A 22,606-nucleotide genomic window follows, 5' to 3' on the forward strand; every position below is an offset into this window, starting at 1 on the left:
ATGTAAGAACTCAATGGATGAACTTATGAAGGAGCAGTAATTACAGTGATTATATGGTTTTGGGCCCGGGCAATAATTTACTCTATTCTTGAAGTTAAGAGGGCTACATTGATTAGTTAATTGATTAATTGTTGGCTTTATGTGTTCTGATTGGTTGCTTGATGTTTTAAAAATGCTGACTATTTAATTTATGTTATGGTCTGAAGAAGCAATGAGACACATTGTGAAAGCGCCAACCTTTGGATTTATTAAAGCTTTGTTTTAACATTTTTTGACTGTCTGCTGTTTGTGAAGACTAGACCATGCCTTGGTATTCCTTTTTACCTTTATCTGTATATTATTGGATAGTAATGAATAATTAGCCATGCACACCATGCAGCTGTGTCAGTGACAGTTCTCGGTTATAAGGAATACTTTAAGATGGCAGTTTGTGTAAATTGTTTCCCAGCAGAATAAGTATACAAATGATGTGTATTTTAGAAACTGTGTGAAACACAGTAATATAGTCTGTAGTTTAAAGCAGATGCCATGGTGCTAAAAATTTTACAAGCCTCCATCATCTATACCCAAATCTGAACATCAGTCACAAACTGAGGCTTTTAAGCTCCTGGTGACATCAAACCCATGCTGACTGAAATGCTTATGTTATGACAAAGATTCAGTATAGTGTAAAAGAGTTCCGTCCTTGAAGCTACTTTACCATACGTGGGCAATTATTAAGGGGGTATGTTTCTCCATATGTTGAGTTGCCTACTGTATTAACTATGCATGCTGCATCATATGCTAACTTTAGGGACTGGATGGATAACAGCTATTAGAATAACAGTTTTACAACTGTAATAAAACATTACAAAGATTAAGTTTATACACAATGTAAAGTAAAAATTGCCTGAAAGTCAAATGTGTAAAATTTAAATTTAGCCAATATGCAAATAGGAAGAGTAAGTTTTGTACTGAAGTAACTTAGTAATATAAATGGCCTTTGTAAATAGTGAAATGCCTATAAAGATGTCTAGGAAGCAGCCTATAAAATTTCTATGTGCCAAACTTAGTACGGTGTTAAGCAGTGAGCATACCAGGGTTGGATTTCAAGGCCATCAGAACACTAAAAACAGGTTGTAGGAGAAGCTATGTGCAGAGTATTCCTTATCAAGCAGAACTTTTTTGACAGTTTGTTTCCTTGACAAGGAATAACAGAACAAGCAGTATGTTTTGTGGGATCTACTTCAGTAGATCAAAGTGTCAGATAACCGAAATTCAAATTCACGAAACGAGAAAATCACAATTTCATAACAATGAAATTTTACAATGTCAATACTTGTAAGAATGAAACACCTACTGCATATGTCTGACAACATTTGGAGTTTCTGAATGGAGATTGCGGAGTACAGATTAAAACAGCTGCTCCAATTAAACACTTGTCACTTGCCAGGCAATTGAAGCTTGAGCGTTCAAGCTACATCTAAAAGTAGATTATCAGATAATACACTAATGACATAAAGGAGTGTACTGTAGTAGAAAATTTAATCCCCCAAGATAGACTCTCTCTCTCTGAAGTTTTATATTTAATAGCAGATAAACAAGGTGTACAGAACAATTCATGGTGGACATGGGGAGGAGGGACTTTGCTCACATTCAGACAGCTTTTTTTGTTCAGAGGAAAATGTAAGTTAAGTGTTCTTTGTATGTTTGAGCTATGAATGTTGCAACAAACTTTTCATTGTGTTGGATCCCCCCCTTCTTATTACTCCCTCCCACCTAGTGAACTAACAGTAGCAGCTCAAATAAATGCATCAGATATTATCCTTTTCACAATATTCTGCAGTTCAGTGACAAAGGGTGATTATGTTTCCATTCAGTACATTATATCTTATTTGTATATTTTGCAGATAAACCCATATTTTAAAATATTCTAGCCATATCTCTCAGAAATACCTGATTCTCATGGATATGTGCAATACTGTCTCTTAAATATGCTCCTTCTCTCCTAAACTTGATGTATTTGGGACAACAATTATGAAAACTAAGATCACTAAATGTTATCTGGCAGTGACATTACAGATTCAGCAGAAATAATTATTTAATATCAATCACCATTCCTTTTCAAGTGCATGTAGAAGTACTGCCAATATTTTATGGGCCTCATGCAACAGATCATTAAAGCTCTGGCAGTGAGCCAGCTGATCCAGCTCTAGTTGGTAACCTAAGCAGTGGAGGAGCTGATGAGTGATGGACAGAGTAAGTGACTAATGCTGACTCCTTCTAGCCTGGAAGAAAGGTGGTCTTCCCTGTTGTATTTACGGAAACTATTGCTGGTAAAGGAGCAGAGGATACAACCTATGGGCTGGTGATAAAGCTAATCTCTTTTGCATGGCAGCTGTGTGTGTGTGTGTGTGTGTGTGTGTGTGTGTGTGTGTGTGTGTGTGTGTGTGTGTGTGTGTGTGTGTGTGTGTCTGTGTGTCTGTGTGTGTGTGTGTGTGTGTGTGTGTGTGTGTGTGTGTGTGTGTGTGTGTGTGTGTGTGTGTGTGTGTGTGTGTGTGTGTGTGTGTGTGTGTGTGTACTATGCACACAGGGAAAGGCATAGCAGGCTCATGCATCTGCAAGCAGCTATGTCTGCCATCAGAGGTGGGATTAGACCATACAGAGAAAGTCCTTCAGCAGAGCTGCCCGGATGAGAAAACCCCCACATGAGTGACTCACATCCCAGTAAATAGGAAAATGAATGGGTGAGATTGTAATAAGGACGAAAATGATATTCATTCAAAGAGGACTTCCAGAACTGTCTCTGAAACTTTTCCAAATGTGCATTCTAACAGTTGTTTGCAGTGGTGCAAAAGCATCTCTCCCCAGATGCATGAAGCTGTACCTTCTGCATGTCTGTTTCTACTATCTAAGTAAGAGGCACTGCAGGTCATAGGAAAGGAGTCACACCCTTCCTTTTTACTAAGACAGGCTGGCTTTGTCAAAGAAGGATTGCATTTTAGAAGAAACAGAATCACAGGAGTTGTTTTGTTATTAATTTCGTTTAATAATGGAAGATTTATTTAATTTTAGTCTACTTTTAGATATTTTCATCAATTAGCTACAATAAAAATAGTTGCCAATTGTACTAATGATTTGCATTGCCACTATGCATTTTCATTCATTGAAGCCACTAGACTTTTTTTATGGGATCATGGTTTATGGGTTCTCTGATATTCTTCCATTCTATATTAAAAGGTTTGTGCTTATAATTGTAGTTTGTATGCAGCACATTATTATTATCATCAACCTCTTTTCCCATTTTCTACATGGGGTCCGGGTGTTGTGTCAGCTATTGCCATCTCTCTACATTCAGTCTCACTCTCCTGCCTTCTTTGGCACTCATGCCTGACTGTCGGAGGTCTTCTCTTACAAAATCCATCTAGGTTTTTGATGGATGTCCTTGTTACTTCTTGCCTTCTTTATCTCTGTCCCAAATCTTTGTAACCAGATTGTCTTCTGATTTTTCTGCATGTGCCTTCATAATTTATACTCTTTGACCTTTTCTGCAATTGGAGCTACTTTCGCTTCTGCTCTTATGTCCTCATTTCTTTATTTGTCCCACAGTGTGCATCCTAACACTCATCTCAGGCACTTTATCACCATCACCTTTAGCTTCATCTGTACAATTCTGTACAATACGGTAGCAATGGTCACACCACTGTTTTGTTCACCTTATTTTTCATCTTTTTTGGCATTCTTCTGTCATACACTGCCCCTGACACTCTATGCCAGGTGGCTGCAGCTCCTCTGATTCTAACTTTGACTTCCTTACTCAGTTTTCTGTTCTCCTCAACCACCCTCCCAGATACTTCAACTGGTAATGCATTCCACTCCTTTCCCGTATATCCAATTTCTCAGCTTCTGATTTCCTCCTTTGCTGACAATACACCTGTCTTATCTGTACTTAGTTTCATCCCATGTGCCTACAGTTTTGCATTCAATTTCTCCATCCATTGCTGAAGTTGTAGCTCAGAGTCTGCCTGTAATGCTACATCGTCTCCATACAGCAACTTGGTTGATCTGTCCCCTGTGACCTATTTGCTAATGTATCTCATCACCATTATACACAGCAGTGGTCTCCAGGCTGTACCCTGATGCATATCTACTCCTACTGGGAATCCCGTTGTGAGACCAAATGCGGGTCATACGTGGGTCATTGGGTCCTTGTACATGGTCTGCTTTAATTCCACCAATGTCTCTGTGACTTTGAATCACCACAGGACTGCCAAAACCAGCTTTCTTGGGACATCATTATATGCTTTCTCCAAATCTAGGTATGCCCATGTGGACTCTTTCCTCATCTCTTGCTGTTTCTGAAGTATCTGTCTCACTGCAAATGTCAGGTCAGTTGTGTTACATCCTGCTCTAAATCTGAACGTCTCATCTCCCATCATATTTACTACTCTACATATCTGTTTATCAGTCACTGTCTCCAGTACTTTCTCACAGTATGACTGGAGATTAATAGCTCTATACTGCCCACAGTTATGAATACCCCTTTTGTTCTTGAACACTGGCATTAGTATGCTTATTCTCCAGTTATCTGGGATATGTATTTCTCTCCATACTGCTGTGAGTATCCTCAGGACACATTTCTCCCCTATCTCACCCAACATCTTTATCATATATGCTGTGGCCTCTTCTGAGCCTGCTGCTTTCCCTTGATTTCATTTCCATTAATGCTATTCTTACTTCTTCTATGTTGGGATCCTCTTTTTGTTTCACTATATTCTGTGTCCAAGAAGTACAGCTTCTTTTGGGTTTTCTTCATTCAGAAGCTGCTGGAAGTATTCCTTACATTTGCCTTTGATGTCCTGTGGACTGGTGAGCTGGTCATTGCTGACATCCATTATAAAGGCTGTCTGACTATCTTCTTTATCTTTCTGTCTTTGCTTTGCAATCTGATATTGTTTCTTTGTGCCATCTACTGACTCACTTTCCAGAAGCTGGTAGAGTACCTCTGAAGCCTTGTTCTTTGCTATTGGAACTCCTCTCTTAGCTTCTTTGTTAGCAAACCCGTAATCCTTCTTACCCTGGTCCATCTTTTCTGTCTCCCACTTTTTCCTGCACTCCTTCCTGAGCTTCTGCATTCCACCACCAGCTTTCCTTATGCACCTTGTTTACATACCTGGTTCAGCTGCAGTTATGTTCTGCAGTCCTCACAAATGCTGGTTTGAGACCCGCCATTCTTTTTCAACGCCACCTATTTCCTCTTCTCTTTGAGGTGCTAGAGCCCACAGTACCTCCTTGAACTATTGTACATTTTCTCCAGTCACCTTCTAGATCTCCAGCCTGGTGTCTGTTGACCTTAGAGTCTTCTCTGACCACTGCTTGCAGCTGATTGTGGCAACCACTGGTTTATGCTGTCAGCCAACTGTTTCACTGAGGATGACATTGCAACCACTGTTCTTTTCTTACTAGGAGAAAGTCTACCTGAATTGCTTGTTGGACAATCTTGTATGAGATTTTGTGAGTGTCTCTCTTGCTGAATGTTTTGCTGGCCACCATCAAACCATTTGCCAGACAAAAGTCTAGAAAAGCCTCTCCGACTTTATTCCTGTTGTTCAACCAATGTGGGCCCAGGCAGTCTTCCTATCCTGTTCTGTCTGTTCCAATATGTGCATTCAAGTTACTTCGTATTATCAACACCAATTCATGTTGTCCTATTTTATGTAATAGGTCCTGCACTGCTGTCTGAATGCACTCTTTTCCTCACTATCACAACCCTGGTATGGGAAATAGATTGAGATTATGAATATTGCTCTGTCGTTACACTAGAGTCAGATTTCGATGAGTTTGTCAGTAATTCTGATGACACTCCTTACTGTCTTCTGAAGCCTCACCCTCTCTATAATTACCACACCATTTCTAACTGTTCCTCCTGTGTAGTAGACTCTGGAATGCAAGGCAAGTGACTTTATTGTACTGCCCTTCCATCTTGTCTCCTGAATACAGTGGTTGTCCACCCTCCTTACCATCATGTCATCCACTTCCAAGGTGCATTCTTTCAGTGAACCTATATTGAGTGTAACAGTCCTTAGCTCATCTTTGGCAGGTTCATTGGCTTTATGTCCAGCTTTTGCTCAACAGAGTTATACCAAGCAACCCAAGCTAGGCAACTGGAAACCCACCAGCAAGTAGCTTATTGACACAGGGCTGCTGAGTATTATGACAGGTAGAAACTGGCCAATAGTAGCACATACAGTCCCTCCCACCTATAGCATAGATCAATGGCGTAGACCAAGTCCTCAACCTACTTATCACTGGCAAATGCCTTTACCCATTTTTGGTGACATTAGTCAACATGATCAAATCACCTAGAACCAATTTGTGCACCATGAAGGGTCTTGCCATAATGTAGTGCACAGTCTGTGATCTGTGTTCTTCTGTCTTGAGTGTATTGTGCACCCATAGTTGATGCCCAAAGCAGAATCAGTTGATCTCTACAACTCTTCTCACTATAGGCCACCATCTGGAGTCTTTGCTGCTGCTCACAACTCCATTCATGTGGAAGTTTGAGATGGAAACACTCATCATGTTTTTGGGAAGTGGAAAGAACCTCACAGAGACACAGGGAGAACATACAAGGTCCATGCAGGCATTGGCCAGAGGTCAGGATGGAACCTAGAACCATGTGGATTAGAGGTGAAAACCTTAACCATTATGCCAACTGGTCTGTAGTCAGTACATTCATAATTACTTGGCTGTACAGCCTGAAAGTTTAGATTACAATCACTGGCTATTTACCAGAACAGAAAACATGTTTTACTCTGTGAGCAAAGCAACAGTGACAGTGGATGAAGATGTTCAAGTTTTCTGCTGGGGTGTCCTTGGCATATTTGTATACAGCCAAAAGCTGTCATGGTTAGCTTACCTGTTGGGCTCCCACTGCACACCGATTATAGTATTTATGCAGCTATTTTAAGGAAAATTGTGCCCCCCAACTGCTGACTCTCTACAAGACTGCCTGATTTGTCTAACCTTTAGACTTTCCCTGCTACTCAGGACTAATGAAGTAAATGGATGCATATAAGCTGTGATAGGTTGCTGAGAGGTGTTACAAACTGTACACTGTCTGCATGGTGGAGCCATTGCTGTGCATAAAGATACGACAGGTAAATCAGTATCTCAGCATGCAGTATGCCTTGTGATTGCCTTCCCAACATCAACAAACATTTTGTGAAACATTGCTTCCTAATGTCTTTGCAACTTCGTTATTCACTGTAGGACCCTCTGTCTGTGGACAGACCACTGTTTTTTAATGAAATGTTAGCCTTTGTTATCTGGGCTGTCATGTCTTCCAATTCAGCTTCTCCCTTCTAAAACATTTGATTCTTTAAGTTACTTTGTCATAAACTGTTATCTGCAGACCCCTTACCATTTTTGATGTACTGTTGAATAACAGAAAAGCCTCATCTTGTGTTTTGAGAAGTAGACACAGGATGTGAGATTACACATTACATACGGTTCATGTGTACACGTTTTTTATTACCTAACATTTTTGTCTGCATTTTCCTGCCATATTACACTGCTATGCTCCCTTCAGACACCTAGAAATTCGCTGCTGTGTACTTGGGTTACCAATACCTTCCTTCTGAAAATTGATGCTACAGATACAAGTATATATGTCCCACCTAAATGTTCTATTTTTTAACGTAGAAATGCACTGTAATTGTATTTAATGTTATTTTTTTCAGACTTGCTGTTGCTGTACTTAACCAATCTCTGACGTAGGTTGTTTATCCTGTAAGTCAGATACTTGTTCCCTTGATGTACTACTTCAGTTTAATATTTAACCTACTTGTAAATTTGAGGAGCACAACTACTGAAGAAAACATGAGTCAATACCACCTGCAGCTTTGCAGGAGTTACCAAACTGCTTTCAATCATTACTGTTTAACAACTCCTTCACAGCTTTGCTTGAACCTTCCAGTCTGTACATTTGAACTAGGGCTTAAATAAGTTACTGATATCCTTGACACATTTATTTGTACCTATTAGTTCAGCATTAAAAGCAAGTAAAAAAAATCACAACCTGTAAAATACAATACTCACTATGTATAGGAAGTGTCAGTTCACACAGAGCAAAATATTAAATTCAAACTGAACCCACATTGTGTACAATGTATTAATTAGACTTGTACCATGTTCCAGGACTCATAACTAGCCAGTACAGAAATCATAGGTTCATAGGTAGGTACCAGGCTATCGGCCCAGGGGTCTACATAAGCCTAGCCAGCAAAGTGCCATAGCTTATGCCACCCAAGAAAGTTATTTTCCTGTGCCACTGTCCAGCAGAGATACAGAAGTGATCCCCGGGATGTATTTCCTATTTCCCATCCACTCATCAAGATTTTTCTTGAAGAGTGCTAATGAAGAACTTTACTTGACATAGATGGGTAGCTTGTTCCAGAGTATAGGAAGTCTCTGGGACAGGAATCTATACCTCCAGCATGTCCTGTTTATTGTGGTGACAAGGTTTAGGTCCTTAGAGCATGTAGCTTGGAGGGATTGGGATTTCTTTAGGTGTAGCATGTCCAACAGCTTTGGGTTTGACATAGCTTTATATGTTAGGCAGAGATCACCTCGGAGTAGGCAATATGCTATGGAGTAAAGCTGGAGTTTTTTGAGGCGGTCAGTGTAGGGCATTTGTTTGAGGCCAGTAATCCTCTTTGTGAGGTACTTCTGTGGCCTTTCCAGCTGCTGCAGATGTCTTGTGAGGTACATTCCAAAAGGGGTTTTGTACTCTATAATGGGTCTAATGAGTGACGAGTAGAGGGGAACAATGACCTCTTTTTTCCTGGATGAGAACCCTCTTATAATGAGGTGTGCCATGTAGAAGGCCTTCCTGACTACAGTGGCGATGCGACTATCAAAGGAGAGACTACTGTCCACCTGGGTCCCAAGGTCTCTTATCACGCATTTGGTGTTAAGTAGATTGCTGCCTATGTGGTAGTTCATTGGTACAGAGTTTTTACCAAAGGGGATGACACTGCACTTTTTGGCATTGAGTTTGAGGCCATGGCTCTGACACCAGGCATCTGTCTCAGTGAGGCCCTTCTGTAGGATGTCCACATCATTTGGGGACTTGACTATGACTCCAAGTTTGCAGTCATCTGTGAACTTTGTTAGCCAGAGGCCTTCTGTGTTAGCCTGTACTTCAGAGAAGTAGATACCAAACAGGAGAGGTCCCAGGACGAAACCCTGTGGTACTCCACTTGTCACTGCTTTGAGGTCAAATTTGGAGTCTGCAACTTTTACAGTGTGGGTTCTGTCAGTGAGCCAGTTGGCAACCTATACTGTGACAAAGGGATTTATACCTAGTTTAGTGAGTTTAGCTATAATTCCAGAACGGGGGATGGTGTCGAAAGCCTTGGCAAGGTCAAGATAGGCTGTGTGAACCACCTTACCCTCATCCACGGCTTTGTTGACTGCCTCAAAGAAGTCGATCAGGTTCAGGAGGTATGATCTGCCTTTCACAAACCCGAACTGGGTGGGATCCAGAGTTTGGAGGTTACCAATGTCTTTGTTTATGAGTTCCATGATGATACGTTCCATGGCCTTGCAGACCAGGCTCGTCAGGCTAATAGGTCGATAGTTCCCGGGATCAGTGGTGGCTCCCCCTTTGTGGAGTGGGATAACTGTTGCTGTGCACCATTCAGTGGGCACAAAGCCTGATGCGAGGCTATTATTGAACATGGTGCTTAAGTGGGGAGCCAGTTCGTTCTGAAGTTCATGTAAAACTCAGCCTGGGATGTTGTCCGGTCCCATGGATGCTGTGTTTTTAGTTTCAGAGAGTGCAGCTTTTACCTGCATAGATGTGATTACAGGGACTCTGCATTCTTCCTGTATAGATATGGGCCCTCGAGGGGGTGAGAGGGGGGTAAAGTTAGCACTGAACCTATCTGCCAGGATGTTGGCAATATCAGTTGGTTCTGTAATTTTCATGCCTTTGTGCTGTAACTCAGAGCAGATCTGGGTGTTGCCATCTAGATTCTTGACATAGCTATAGAATGCTTAAAACCAGTCAGAAAGTAGGCCTAGGAAGACGTAGACTGGAAAATGGAGGTGGGTATGAAACAGTAGTTCTGTACTTGCTCAGTAAGGGGTAAGAAGCAGAAAGAACTATGAAGTGCACACACACACACACACACACACACACACACACACACACACACACACACACGCACACGCACACGCACGCACATGCACACACACACACACACACACACACACACACACACACACACACACACACACACACACACACACACACAGACTTCCTTGTCTTCTAATTCTTTTCATGTTACCGCCCCCCCCAGAACTCTTCTGTCTTCTTTCCTCTGTTTTCTCTCTCTCTCTCTGTCTCCATCTCCCCAATCTGTCTAGACTACCTGACCAATAGTTATCATCTTTAACTACTGGTGCATATTTTTCTAATGTTTCACACAAATGAAACTTGTTATTCACACCTCAGAATCACTACTACCTTTGATTGTTCTGCTCCTGAGGACTATTTGAATGAACCCCATGTCTCTTTGTCTCGGCTGACTGTCCCTTCCACTTGTGTTCCTCATTCTAGCTCTCTACAGATCCACAGATGTAATGTTTCCATCAGCATCTCCCATCAGAAGTGACTGATGACTAAAAAAAAAAAAGAAAAGAAAATTGCTTCTTTATGCAGATTTTCAGTTCATCCGTTCCCTTCTTCATTATTTTTACATAATAGAAACCTTCTTTCAAGGGGCAGACAGCTAAACAAATGAGGACTCTAACAGTATTATGCCTTTTGCACTTTGAGTAATGCAGGGTAAGAAGATAAACCTTATATTTTAAGAATGATTGAGTCAAGAGTAGAACTAAGTCCTTGTAGAGTTTTTTTGTATTGATTTTCAGCTCTAAATAAATGGACACATGAAGCCCACCACTGAAGTCTTCACTGCACTGATTACATGGGTACGCCCCAGGTAACTCAACCCATTCTGATCAGTTGAGCTGTAGGCACTCAATATGAATAGCTGACAATAAAGAGGCAAGATATTGTCACAAACCATTGGCCAGCTTTGTGCAGAGGGATATTGTCACAGAATGCAGACCCCCATTTAGCTGTGGGATGTTGTCACAGAATGTAGGCCCACTTTGCAACAACAAATACAGCACCCTAGCATAAGTTTTCCTGTGCCTCTGTAGCTCAGTACATATTTAATTTAAGTGCTGTTCACTGCTGCACAATGTGCAGAAGGAAGATTGATTTTCTGTCATGAATGGGTGGGTTTATTGCTGTATCTCACAGTGTTATACCTCTCTTGACGTGAGGTAGTGGCAGGGTACTGAAGACTTCTGTCTTCTCTGTTTTCACCATTATCCCTTAACTAGTTGGTATACAAAATGCACCATTCTGTGCTGGCAGTTAGGTATTCCCCACCACCACAGGTACAGTTGCAGAAAGCATCTTTTGTTATAGATGTACTTTAGAATACCCTGGCTTGTTCTGTCTGCAGCTTATTCGAAAAAGGAAACTGATTTTATGTGGTAGGTGCAGTTTGATGTCTGCTCCCACCTTGCCTCCATTCTTCTCAAAGCATTTTTCACATTCCTTTGACTCTTGGCTTACAGATGGCACTTAACCTCATTTTCTTGTTCAAGCTACCACTTTTTACAGGTCCTTTACTTCTGCTATTTGCCTTCTTCAGGACCCTTCATCCTGCTGTGTGAGAGTCACATGCCTGTCCCCTACACTATTTATCTTGCCTTTTTGGACCTATCCTGCACATGTAATGCATTACTTTTTATAGTTTTACATGGGCTCATTGTAATGCTTGTACTCTGGATCTTTGACCTCCACTCTCTTGATCAACCAATTCAGCAAAGACCCCCCCCTCACACACACACACACACACACACACACACACACACACACACACACACACGTACTTGCATATCACTTGTACATACATGCAAACTGGGGTGCAAGTGCACAGGTACTCAGAAACATGCATCCATGCAGACATACACGTGTGCACATACACTCAATGTATCAGCACACATATACTCACACACATACACATTCCCACTCACACTCATGTTTATACACACATCTGCCAGGTGTGTGTGTGTGTGTGTGTGTGTGTGTGTGTGTGTGTGTGTGTGTGTGTGTCTGTGTGCACACTCATACATGCCTACATGTGCACATACCACACATTTACAAGAATAAATGTACACATAAACACATACACCTGTATATAAAACGAGTATACAAGTATATGCCTAATACAACATTTATGTATATACTCACAGGCACACATACATATATGTGCACAGATGTACACATGCATACACACACACACACACATACACTGATTACTTTTGTGCTTAAATGTTCAGATGCATATCATTCTTTGACTTTACATTGGCAGGTCTTACTCTGACAGCATTTTTTGCCTTCATCTCATATATTTTAAACTGATGAGGTATCATTTCTCAGCTTCACAAAGTATTGCTGCACTGTCATCCAAGCCAGGTGTGCTACATTACTTTCCACTGCCTACTGACCACAGATGTTTTTCTGTATTACTTGTGCCTACCTGGTGAACCCAACTGTTGCTCTATATTGCTGCTGCCTACTTGCTGACCACACCTTCTGTGCTGCATTTTACTCCTGCCCTCCTGTCTAATGACCTCACCTTCTGTGTTTTCTACTCTTTTCTGGCTTTGTGCTTGCCTCCTGACCACACTTGTTCTGTGATATCACTTCTGCCTGGTGACAACCCTTTCTCTGCTGCATTAATCTTGCATGCCTGGTGACCACACTTGCTCTGTTGAATCACTCCTGCTTATCTGCCAACTGCAATTGCTTTTATGCATTACTGCTGCCTACCTGATACTCACACTTACTGTACTGCATCACTCCTGCCTGCTGAATTACAACAGCCTGCCTTTTGATGATGCTTGCAATTCTGTATTTCTTCTGCCTGCTGACCACAGTTGCTGTGTCTCATTACTACGGTCTGGCTGCTGACCACACTTTTGTCTGCCGAGTCTTTCCTGCTTGCCTGCTGACAACACTTGCTCTGCTAGATTGCTATATTCTGCCACTGATGGCTGCATCACCCCTGCTTAACAGCTAATAACACTTGCTTTGCTGCATTATTTATGCCATCCTCTTGACTACAATTGCTCTGCTGCATCACTAATACTTGCAGATCTCACTTGCTCTGTTATATTATCTCTGTCTGCCTGCTTATCACACCTATTCTGATGCATTACAATCTGTCTGCCTGCTGATTAGACTTATTCTGATGCATTACAATCTCTGTCTGCCTGCTGATCACACTTACTCTAATGTATTACAATCATTGCCTGCCTGCTGATCACACTTATTCTGATGCATTACAGTCTCTGTCTGCTTCTGATTAGACTTATTCTGATGCATCACAATCTCTGTCTGCCTGCTGATCACACATCCTGATGCATTACAGTCTCTGTCTGCCTGGTGTGCACACTTATTCTGATGCATTACAATCACTGTCTGCCTGCTGATCACACTTATTCTGATGCATTACAATCTCTGTCTGCCTGCTGATCACACTTATTCTGATGCATTACAATCTCTGTCTGCCTGCTGATCACACTTATTCTGATGCATTACAGCTACCTGCTTGTTCACTGCTCTTACCATGCAGCATTGCTCCCTCCAGCTTTCTTGCAGATTTTTTTCTTTGAATCCTGTAGTCCCTTTACCTAATATTGAGTTTTGATATCCTTTACATTTGTAGTCTTCCTACCAAACACATACCAGCAGTCTGTGCACCTGCTATCCAAAGTAAACAAGATGAAGATACCTACTGCCCAACTTCTTCACTCGTACTCATTAACTTAATTAATCTGCTGTATAGGGACTAAAATATGTTTCTAGCTTGAATAGTGTTCTACCATATATTCATTCCCATTGCCTTTCATCTATTGCCATCAGTCCGTATGCCATTTTCCCTATCCTGTGTTATTTTGTACACTGAACATTCCACTTTATCCCTCAACATTATTGTAATCCTTTCACACAAGCCATACTGTTAAGTGTTGTTATCACCCACTCATCTAAAACTGCTTTGTGATAAAACTTTGTACTACTGGTTACACCCACAAACACCCAAACCCTCATATGGGGGTTTAACAGGCCAAAGATCTGCCTTGCTAGTGAATGAACCATCTCTGAATATCCTTGTTAGCTTTTTGATTACTGGATTTGACAAAGTGAATGTCATCCATCTGTTTGATTGGCTGTTTCTGTTCACATGTGCACGTATCACGGACTGCTAAATCAGATTCAACCTGGATGTCAGCAAAGCTTGCAGCTATATCACATGGAGAAGTTTGCCCAGTACTCTGAACAACCCTCTGGCAAGACTTGTTGTATTAATGTGCATTTGGAGTTCATTAGAGGAAGTCTGTGGAGAGTGAAAATAAAAGACATGAGTTGTCTGGGAGTCAGTCAAGTGAAGACTATAATAAGAATAATAACATTTTAAACAGCTGTATTTGCCACTTTCTCCAAGGTGCTATAACTGCAGAGGCAATTTATAGAGAGGGAGAGTTTGTAGGGACAAAGCCCCCATGGGAAATTTGTAGCAGGTGACAGTGCAACCCCGCCCTACAAAAAAAGAGCAGCTGTTTAAATACGCCCACATTCACCTTTAGTTGGATTTGAAATTGTGGGCTTTACAATGCTGACAGGGAGTAATTTTATCTAAAAAAAGAAACTCTCTTAAAATGGTGTCACATTATTTCAGTTCTCAGATATCCTATCACTGTCCATAAAAGTAGGAATAGTCAGTTTAATGTGAGGTACAGCTAAATGATTAGAAGAGTACCTAAGTTATGTTACAGCTAGACAATGTGACTTACACTTTATCACTATCATCTACAGAGAGCATTTATCACAGTCCATTTTTACATGTGGACATGATCTACACTTGCTAGATAACAAGAGTAGAACATGATGTTTGCATGAAGCAAACGTAAAATACTGATAAAAGTTTACAAGTCTGGACAGGCAGCATTTTACAATGAGGCACTGAAAACTGCAGTTTTCCTTTTCTTAAAGGAGTTATTAATTCCCTTCTGTTAGTGTGGTTATTAAGGTTCAAGATCAAGCAGCTAGAGGGAACTGAATGACCAAAATGACATAACTAGAGGTTGGTAACATCAAACTTTTAACTTAAACACAGATATGCAACTATGTAGGATTACTGTTATTTGGGAACTGTGAGTTTGGAATGCTCTTCTCCTTGCACATATTTTCATTCCGATGGGAATACTTTGTGCATTTTGCTTGTTGCTGAGTTTGACAATATGGAGGTAGCCAACTCAAAATGCTGCATGTCTTCTGTGCTGCAGGAGAAGAAAGGGAGAATGTTTGTGTTGGTGACCACCATTTCTTGTTCCTTCTGCTCTTTAAAAGTGTTTGTTATACATTTGTTAAAATTACATTGCTCACTTGTACCTCTAACAACTTTGCAAGCACAGTTCACTTATAGTAAACGTCTTCATTAACTGTGACCCATTCAGAGAATAAGGGTTTATTTCCAAGTGCCATAGAAGGAGGAGGGATTGGTTACTTTTAAGAAAACATACATTTCTTTTTTTATAAGCAAAGCAGTTATATTCAACATGCAGTTACCAAAAGTGGCAGTAGCAATAGCGAGCAAACAGAAAACAATGAGTAAACATTTATATGCAGAAAACAACACCAAGCGTAATGAAAGAAATGGACCTAGACTGTATATAAATGATCCATAGAAGAGAGATACTGACAGTAAGATACAACATGAAGAATTTCCTATTTTTCGAAAGGTTTGCACTGCAGTTATTAAACTTTTCTATAGCAGGCAATCAGACACTGTGTCCAATAAGCAATTCTAGTAAAACTTAGCAATCTACTTAAAGGCACCCTGAAACTTTTTAGAATATAACATTTTTCTTTCTTTGTTTTCTGATAGATGTGGCACATACCCAAGGCCCTCTTGACGGAAGCCTTTATGCCAAAGTGAAAAAGAAAGATTCAAACAACGGAAGCACTAGCACTGTCAACGCCAACGGGATCCCACTCAGTGCTGCACCAAATCACATTGAGCACACACTGTCTGTGAGTAGTGATTCTGGAAATTCCACTGCTTCTACAAAAACAGACAGAACTGATGAGCACGTGCAGGTATCAGGACCAGCAGCAACAGCAGCAACAACAGCAGCACCAGCCAATCAAGCACTGACTCCAGAGGAGAAGAGGGAGCTTGACCAACTTCTCAGTGGCTTTGGGTTAGAGACAGAGCTGCCAATGCACAACAGGTATCCAGGTGCTGCAGTCACCATAGGATTACGCCAGGTGGTTCCAGCACAAGTCCATGTAAATGGTGATCCAACAATTACTACTGCTGAAAGAGAAACAGACATTTTAGATGATGACCTACCTAGTCAGGATGTGCACAGCATAGGTAGCTTGGGTACACTGTCATCAATTGAGGGTACTGGGACAATGAATGAACTGAGTTATCATGACACTCCAAGGCTAGAGAGTACTACTTTACTCTCCAGTGAGCCATCCAGTTACAGTGGGACAGAGAAACTTCACAGGCATGCACTGTATGACATGGAAACCATGATTAATGGAAGCTACAATTACGACAACAGAAACATATCAGGCAGTGGTATATTCAAGGATGGCTACTTGCAGGGATCAAGAGATCCAGTGAAGGCCTCCCATTCTGCTCAAGACCACATAAATGACCACATTCAACAACTTAATTTCTCAGAGCCTGACTGGATTCAACAGCAAACACCAGTTGTTCAACATCATTCTTATATTGTGGATAAAAATGGTCTGTGTCGATCCCAGTCATTCTCTGCAGCAGAGGCATCCAATTCTGAAATGAGGCCCAAACTTCCACTGGCTCCAACTCGGAGTCTCAGCAGTCGTGAAGCTGTGCAGAGAGGGCTGACAACATGGCAGCAACATGGAGGACCCCCTTCTCTCCAACAGGATGGCATTCCTGAAAGTGACAGCTTTGTTATGGCCATAAGTTCACAGCCCGTTTCATGGGAAAATGTTCATCAGAGTCAGAGCATGCAAGAGGTCCCCAAGTCAGCATCACAGAAGGAGATTGAACAGTCTATTGAAGCACTAAACATGCTAATGCTTGATCTTGAACCTTCATTCTCTCACCTTCATAAGTCTCAGAGTGTGCCACTAACCAGTCGAGTAGAAAGGCCAGCAGCCATATCGCCATCACTGTCTGATCAACCAGTTTCAATTTCCTACAGCCAGCCAGTGCAGCCCAGGCCTTCTAATAATTTAAGTATGGTATCTGAGAGCCCAAGCAGGGTTGTTTATCCCATTAATACCCAAGCTGTATCCTTCACTGACACACCTGTGGTCAGCGGATACCATCCTACAGTAAAAGGCCAAGTGAGCAGTGGCTCTAGGGAACTACCTGAACTTGTGATGCATGATTACAAAGAAGCCTTACTTGACAGCACCCAAACACCACACTTTTATCCAAGTCAACAAATTGCACAGCCCCCAGCAGCACCTGTCAGGACCTACAGTCATGGAGTCGGAAGCAGCTCCCCATCCCCGCTCCCTTTAACTGCTGTTCATAGCTCTGCAGGACCACAGCAGCCAGTGATCACCTCTGCCCCCATGCCATCTGTTACATGTCAGTTCCCACCCCCTGTTAAAGGTGCAGAGAGTTCAGAATCAACCACTCGCATCACTGAAGAAGAACATTACAACCTGGAAGGGCTTGTAGCACACAGAGTTGCAGGTAAGATGGTATTAATGGTGATATCAAAAAAAAAAAAAATATATATATATATATATATATATATATATAGCTTTAAGCTTCATTATACACAAAAAGACAACTAATAGTAAATTATTAGATCATTGTGAATATATAGCATAAGAAATTGCATGGAGTTACTTACTCAAATGGATAAGAGACGATGCTTCTTAATCTGATTTTCTGGATGATTTTTTCCACTGTTGCTATTCCAGAAAAAAGTTAAGCAGTGTCATAGGAACTATTTTAAGCAACCACTAATAATATCTGTTATACAAACAGGCCTTAGTTTAGAAAAGGGAATATAATTTTGAAGTCTGTGTATAAGATCAGGTATTTCTTAGTTAGAATGCAATTTTAAATGCTAATAACACTTTAGAAACAGATTGCTTTCTTATGAATGTACTTTACAAATAGCTTGTTAATCCATCCATTAATATGTATTCTTTCAAAGTAGCATTTGTATTCTGCTGTCTGCAAATGTGCACCACATTTGCTTATGAAGCCTCGCCCAGGAGGGTAATGGTAGTAGCGTGGACAGAAAAAGAGAGAGACAGATACATGGAACTCTACATAAAGAATGAATGGACTGTTGTAACCATTTGAAATGTCAGGACCTGCTAGTGCAAGTTCTGAAACATGGCGACTGAATGACCTAAAGAACAAACTTACACATGTCAAGTCTGAGATTGCCGTTTCTTGGAATATTCCCTTTTCTCAGAGGTATGGTGATCACTATATAAGTTCAGGAGATGTGGGGGGGGGGGTGGCTTCCCTTGCAAAATAAAGAAGTATAAAGGAGAACAATAATGTTCAAGAGTTGCTGTTCTCCATTATTTTCTTTCTTTCTTTTTTCACTTATCGGCACTCGGCATTTCACATGGTGACATTTCAGAAGGGAGCCATGGAGTATTTACTGTCTTCTAAAAAAAACTCCAGCTGCAGCGTAGTAGTTGTCATCACAACAAATATATTTTGCAGACAAAGGAGCGCCTCTCACATCTATGCTGCCTATTGTCCTGTGCAATGCATAAACTGCATTTCTTTGTTAAGCATTGGTGCTCTGTTTCCTGTGTAATAGTACACCTCTATGTGTTCAATACATTTATAATTTCCAGTGCAGTTATTTATTCTGCAACTTCTTCAGGAAGGTAGTTTCATATATTAACAACCTTGTGCATAAAGAAATACCTCCTCATATTAACTTTGAAGCACCTATCTGTATTTTAAATGGAGGCTTACTTTTGCATATTCTTTCTTGTGAAATATGCCTGGGCAAAACTTACTTATTTCCATTGTGCGTCCTTTTCTCTCCTTTCTGCAATGACTTACACTTTTTAGACTATTTTTTTTGGTGTTAGTACTGCAGTATGTTTAGTAGACTGCGGTGGTGGTGCTGCTGCAGCGTTGTCGCCTCACAGTTAGACGTTGCCCGTTCGGTCCTCAGTTAGAGCGTCTTCTGTGTGGCGACATGCGTGAATGGGCATTCCTTCGTTGAAGGTTGTGCGTTAGGCCTGGCAAGCCAGCACGTAAAACTCTACTGCCAATTATTAGCGGACCGGAGTTCCGCTGTGACGACCCATAACCGGGAAAAGCCGAAAGGCACAAACAAACTGCAGTATGTTTGTTGTATTCTTCTTAGCTGCCCCTGTATGTTATCCTAGTGTAGCACACTACAACAGCTGTGTAAGGTCAGAGGTATGTTCAGTGGACACAGCTGTGTGGAGGTAAAGAAAAGGCTGCCTTATCAGTAACAGAGATAAAACCAATCTTCACTCATAGATTACTGAAAGCAGATTTTTTTTTCCTTTCCTCAGAGATGCAGTGAAAATAGAGGGACAGATTCACAATAGATAATGCTTAGCAATCAATGTAAGCAAGTGATGACAGTCCTGAAAAGAAGGTTATATTGTTAGAATTTTTGGCACAAAATGCAATACCACAAAACCTATTCACCTTCTGTAGCTTCTCAGTTAAACTGTAGCTACTTTTCTGCTTAAAAACTGTGCATTTCCTTTGTTTTTTTTTTTTGCCTTTGTATTATTGCACAGCCGTGTGCTGTGTCCCACAGCCAAGCATGCCCCCACCTAGCATCACTGTGATGTTAGGATGTGAAAGTAACCTTCCAGTGAACAAAGAAGCCCCATGTTAAGCAGCACACTTATGTAGTTCTGAAGCTGCTTGTCAAAAGTCATGTCCTGAAAAATGCCAGTCAGACAAGTGAAAAGCAATTGACTCATTTTTCCAAACTATAATCTTTGAGAGAGGGAAATCCAACACCCTATAAAGAGTGCATTGCCACTTTGCCTCTGAAGTAAAAATAATGACCTCTGAGCAAGAAAAAACACTGATCAGCATGACCTCTGACCTTTCTCATTGCATACACATGTCATCTAAATGAACATTTTTATTGCTGCATTGCTGTCACACAACTCACTGACTTATATGTACTGTAGCTCATTTTCTGCCCAATTATTTATTCACAAGGTGTTTGGATACCACTTTTTAAATTGCAAACTGCAAGTTACTGCAAGTTATTATTCCATCCTGTTTATGTTAAATACTATGCCATGTGGCTATGTTTTCCAAGTCTAGCCCAAAGTTTCTGATTTTAGTTAGCAGAGGTAAGTTTACTGCAGCCTCACCACTCAATACATGGAGCCAAAGAAGGCTTTATCTCTGCAAAAGTGCTTTTGGCTGATAATTGCAGAATACTTCAGGTTTATTTGCAGAATCTGTAGTTTTTCATGAGAGAATCTGAACCATCCATGATAATATTTTTGCAGAGAAGTGGGCATCCAGAACTGTGCAAACTGTTTTCAGTATGGCGTCACTAACCGATCTTAGAGAAGATAAGTTCTTGGTTTAACACCTGTAATTGTTCAGACCCATTCCCAGTTTCTTTTATGACTTTCTCATATAGATAACTCTGATACAGTTATCCTGCGATTCCTTTCTGTGCCTGTTGTTTAGAGCATCACTGCCTACATTATTAGCCTTACCTTAGATTACCAAGTGTGTTGTTTTGCAGTTATTTGTAGTGAATGTAAGCAGATGTTCATTTGAAATCTACTTACCTTTCAGAATTTTTTTTCTCATTTTATCTACTACATTTTGTGGTAGTCTTGTTACAGATGTTTATGTAGTTTGCAAAAAAGATGCACTTTTTCTTTAAGAACATCTGGATCACAGGTAAATCTCAAAGCTGGAGTACGGAGAGGTCCATCTTCAGATTCAGTAGGAGTACATGCCAGAGTCTTTGGGATCATTCATCTTTGAAAAGTTATCCATTGTCCTGCTAAAGACTAGCTGATGAAGGCTGCCCCTTGCATCCTTCTTCCCAAAAAAAAAAAAAGGATTTTTTTGTGGACCAGTGCTATTTGACTGGTTTGCCTGACTGAGTACATCTTATTTACTGGATTACATTGGTGTCTTGTTCTTGTTTGGCTATATCTTATATTTCATCCAAATAAGCTTTCTTATTGTTTTTATACCCATAAGCCATTAGGCCATTCAGATTTCTCAGAACCTTAACTATGATGGGTAGAAGGCTGCCGCTGGTGCAAGCTGTTAGGGGGCATGATCGACAGCTTGCAGTGGTGCAGTCCCAGCATTGATTTATGAAGCAAGTAGGGTATCATTGCTGAAGTGCTCAGTATGTGTTGCTACTTGTTACCAGAAGTTTAGGTAGAGTGGGAGATGGGTGCAGCTACCATGGGTGCAAGGTGTTAGGGAGCACAATCAGCAGTAGTACATTGCTGACATTTATCTCTGAATCCCAGTATGAAAATTAATTGCTGTCAGGACTGATATTAGTTATAGCAAGCAGTTTTTGCTCCTCATCTCATAGATGAGAGGTGGACCAAGCATTCAACCTCCTTTTTTTTTTTTTGCTTCTCAACCTGAGGGGCACTAGATGAGTCAGATCTAGCTCTGCCATTACATTTGTAGCAAGCAGCTTGCTACAGTTACAAGAGCAAAGAAGAGCTTTTCAGGTTTGAGTTGAAGGCACACCACTTTGAGGAACTGCACAGGATGACAGATGACCTAGCTACACTTCCGAGATTTACAGTAGCACCTAAGGTACTCTCGCAGAAGTGTGTGTGCTGCAGAGAATGTTGACCACTGACAGGCACACTTCTTATTTGTTTAAAAGAGGAGCATAATACTTACTGATGCCCCACTTTAACCAAATGGCATGCACAAGGCATTGAAAAACAAGCCTTGTCAGTTCAATTCAAGGTCTCAAATCAGCCTAAATTTATTCATACTGAAAACATTCTAAAGTTTAACATTGTTTAAATATAAACAAAAACATAAGCATACACTGCCAAAATACTAAAAGTAATTACAAAAATATATCTTCTCTAGAATTATTCTGTATTTGATCTACCTGCACCATACCGACAAGTATTGTGTACTTCTTCAGCTGCTGTGCATTTGTATCTACATTCCACATGCTTAATGTGATCTTCAATGGCTTCAGGAACATTAAATTCACATCCAGATGTTTTATGTGGCTGGCTTCACTGAGAATACTGCTGGTAAGCCCACTGTTTAGGACTTCATCTAAATTCATTCCCACTAAATTCACAGTTGACAGCACACACGTTCAGTTAGTCAGCATACTGCATTGTAGTCCCATTGGTCTTCTGGTTGCAATAATTAAAGATCTTTCTGCAGTTATTAAGATTTTTTGATAAAGAAATCCCTTGATCTTTTATATTATCTGCACAAATGACTTATCT

The 22,606-nt window shown here is 40.8% G+C and overlaps 1 protein-coding gene across 8 annotated transcripts in view; it reads left to right on the top strand.

The window, feature by feature from the left end:
• Positions 1 to 22,606, top strand: part of TNS1 (tensin 1) — a 2,530,757-nt gene that overhangs the window by 1,936,260 nt on the left and 571,891 nt on the right. For all 8 annotated transcript variants that reach the window (XM_044075133.1, XM_044075132.1, XM_044075134.1 and 5 more), the window contains one exon: positions 16,020 to 17,840. In XM_044075133.1, the coding sequence (XP_043931068.1) occupies positions 16,020 to 17,840 (1,821 nt within the window). The remainder of the gene's footprint in view (positions 1 to 16,019; positions 17,841 to 22,606) is intronic.

Source organism: Protopterus annectens, chromosome 6.part0 (genome assembly GCF_019279795.1).
Source record: "Protopterus annectens isolate FY-2018-M chromosome 6.part0, PAN1.0, whole genome shotgun sequence".
In the NCBI taxonomy this organism is placed as follows: domain Eukaryota; kingdom Metazoa; phylum Chordata; order Ceratodontiformes; family Protopteridae; genus Protopterus; species Protopterus annectens.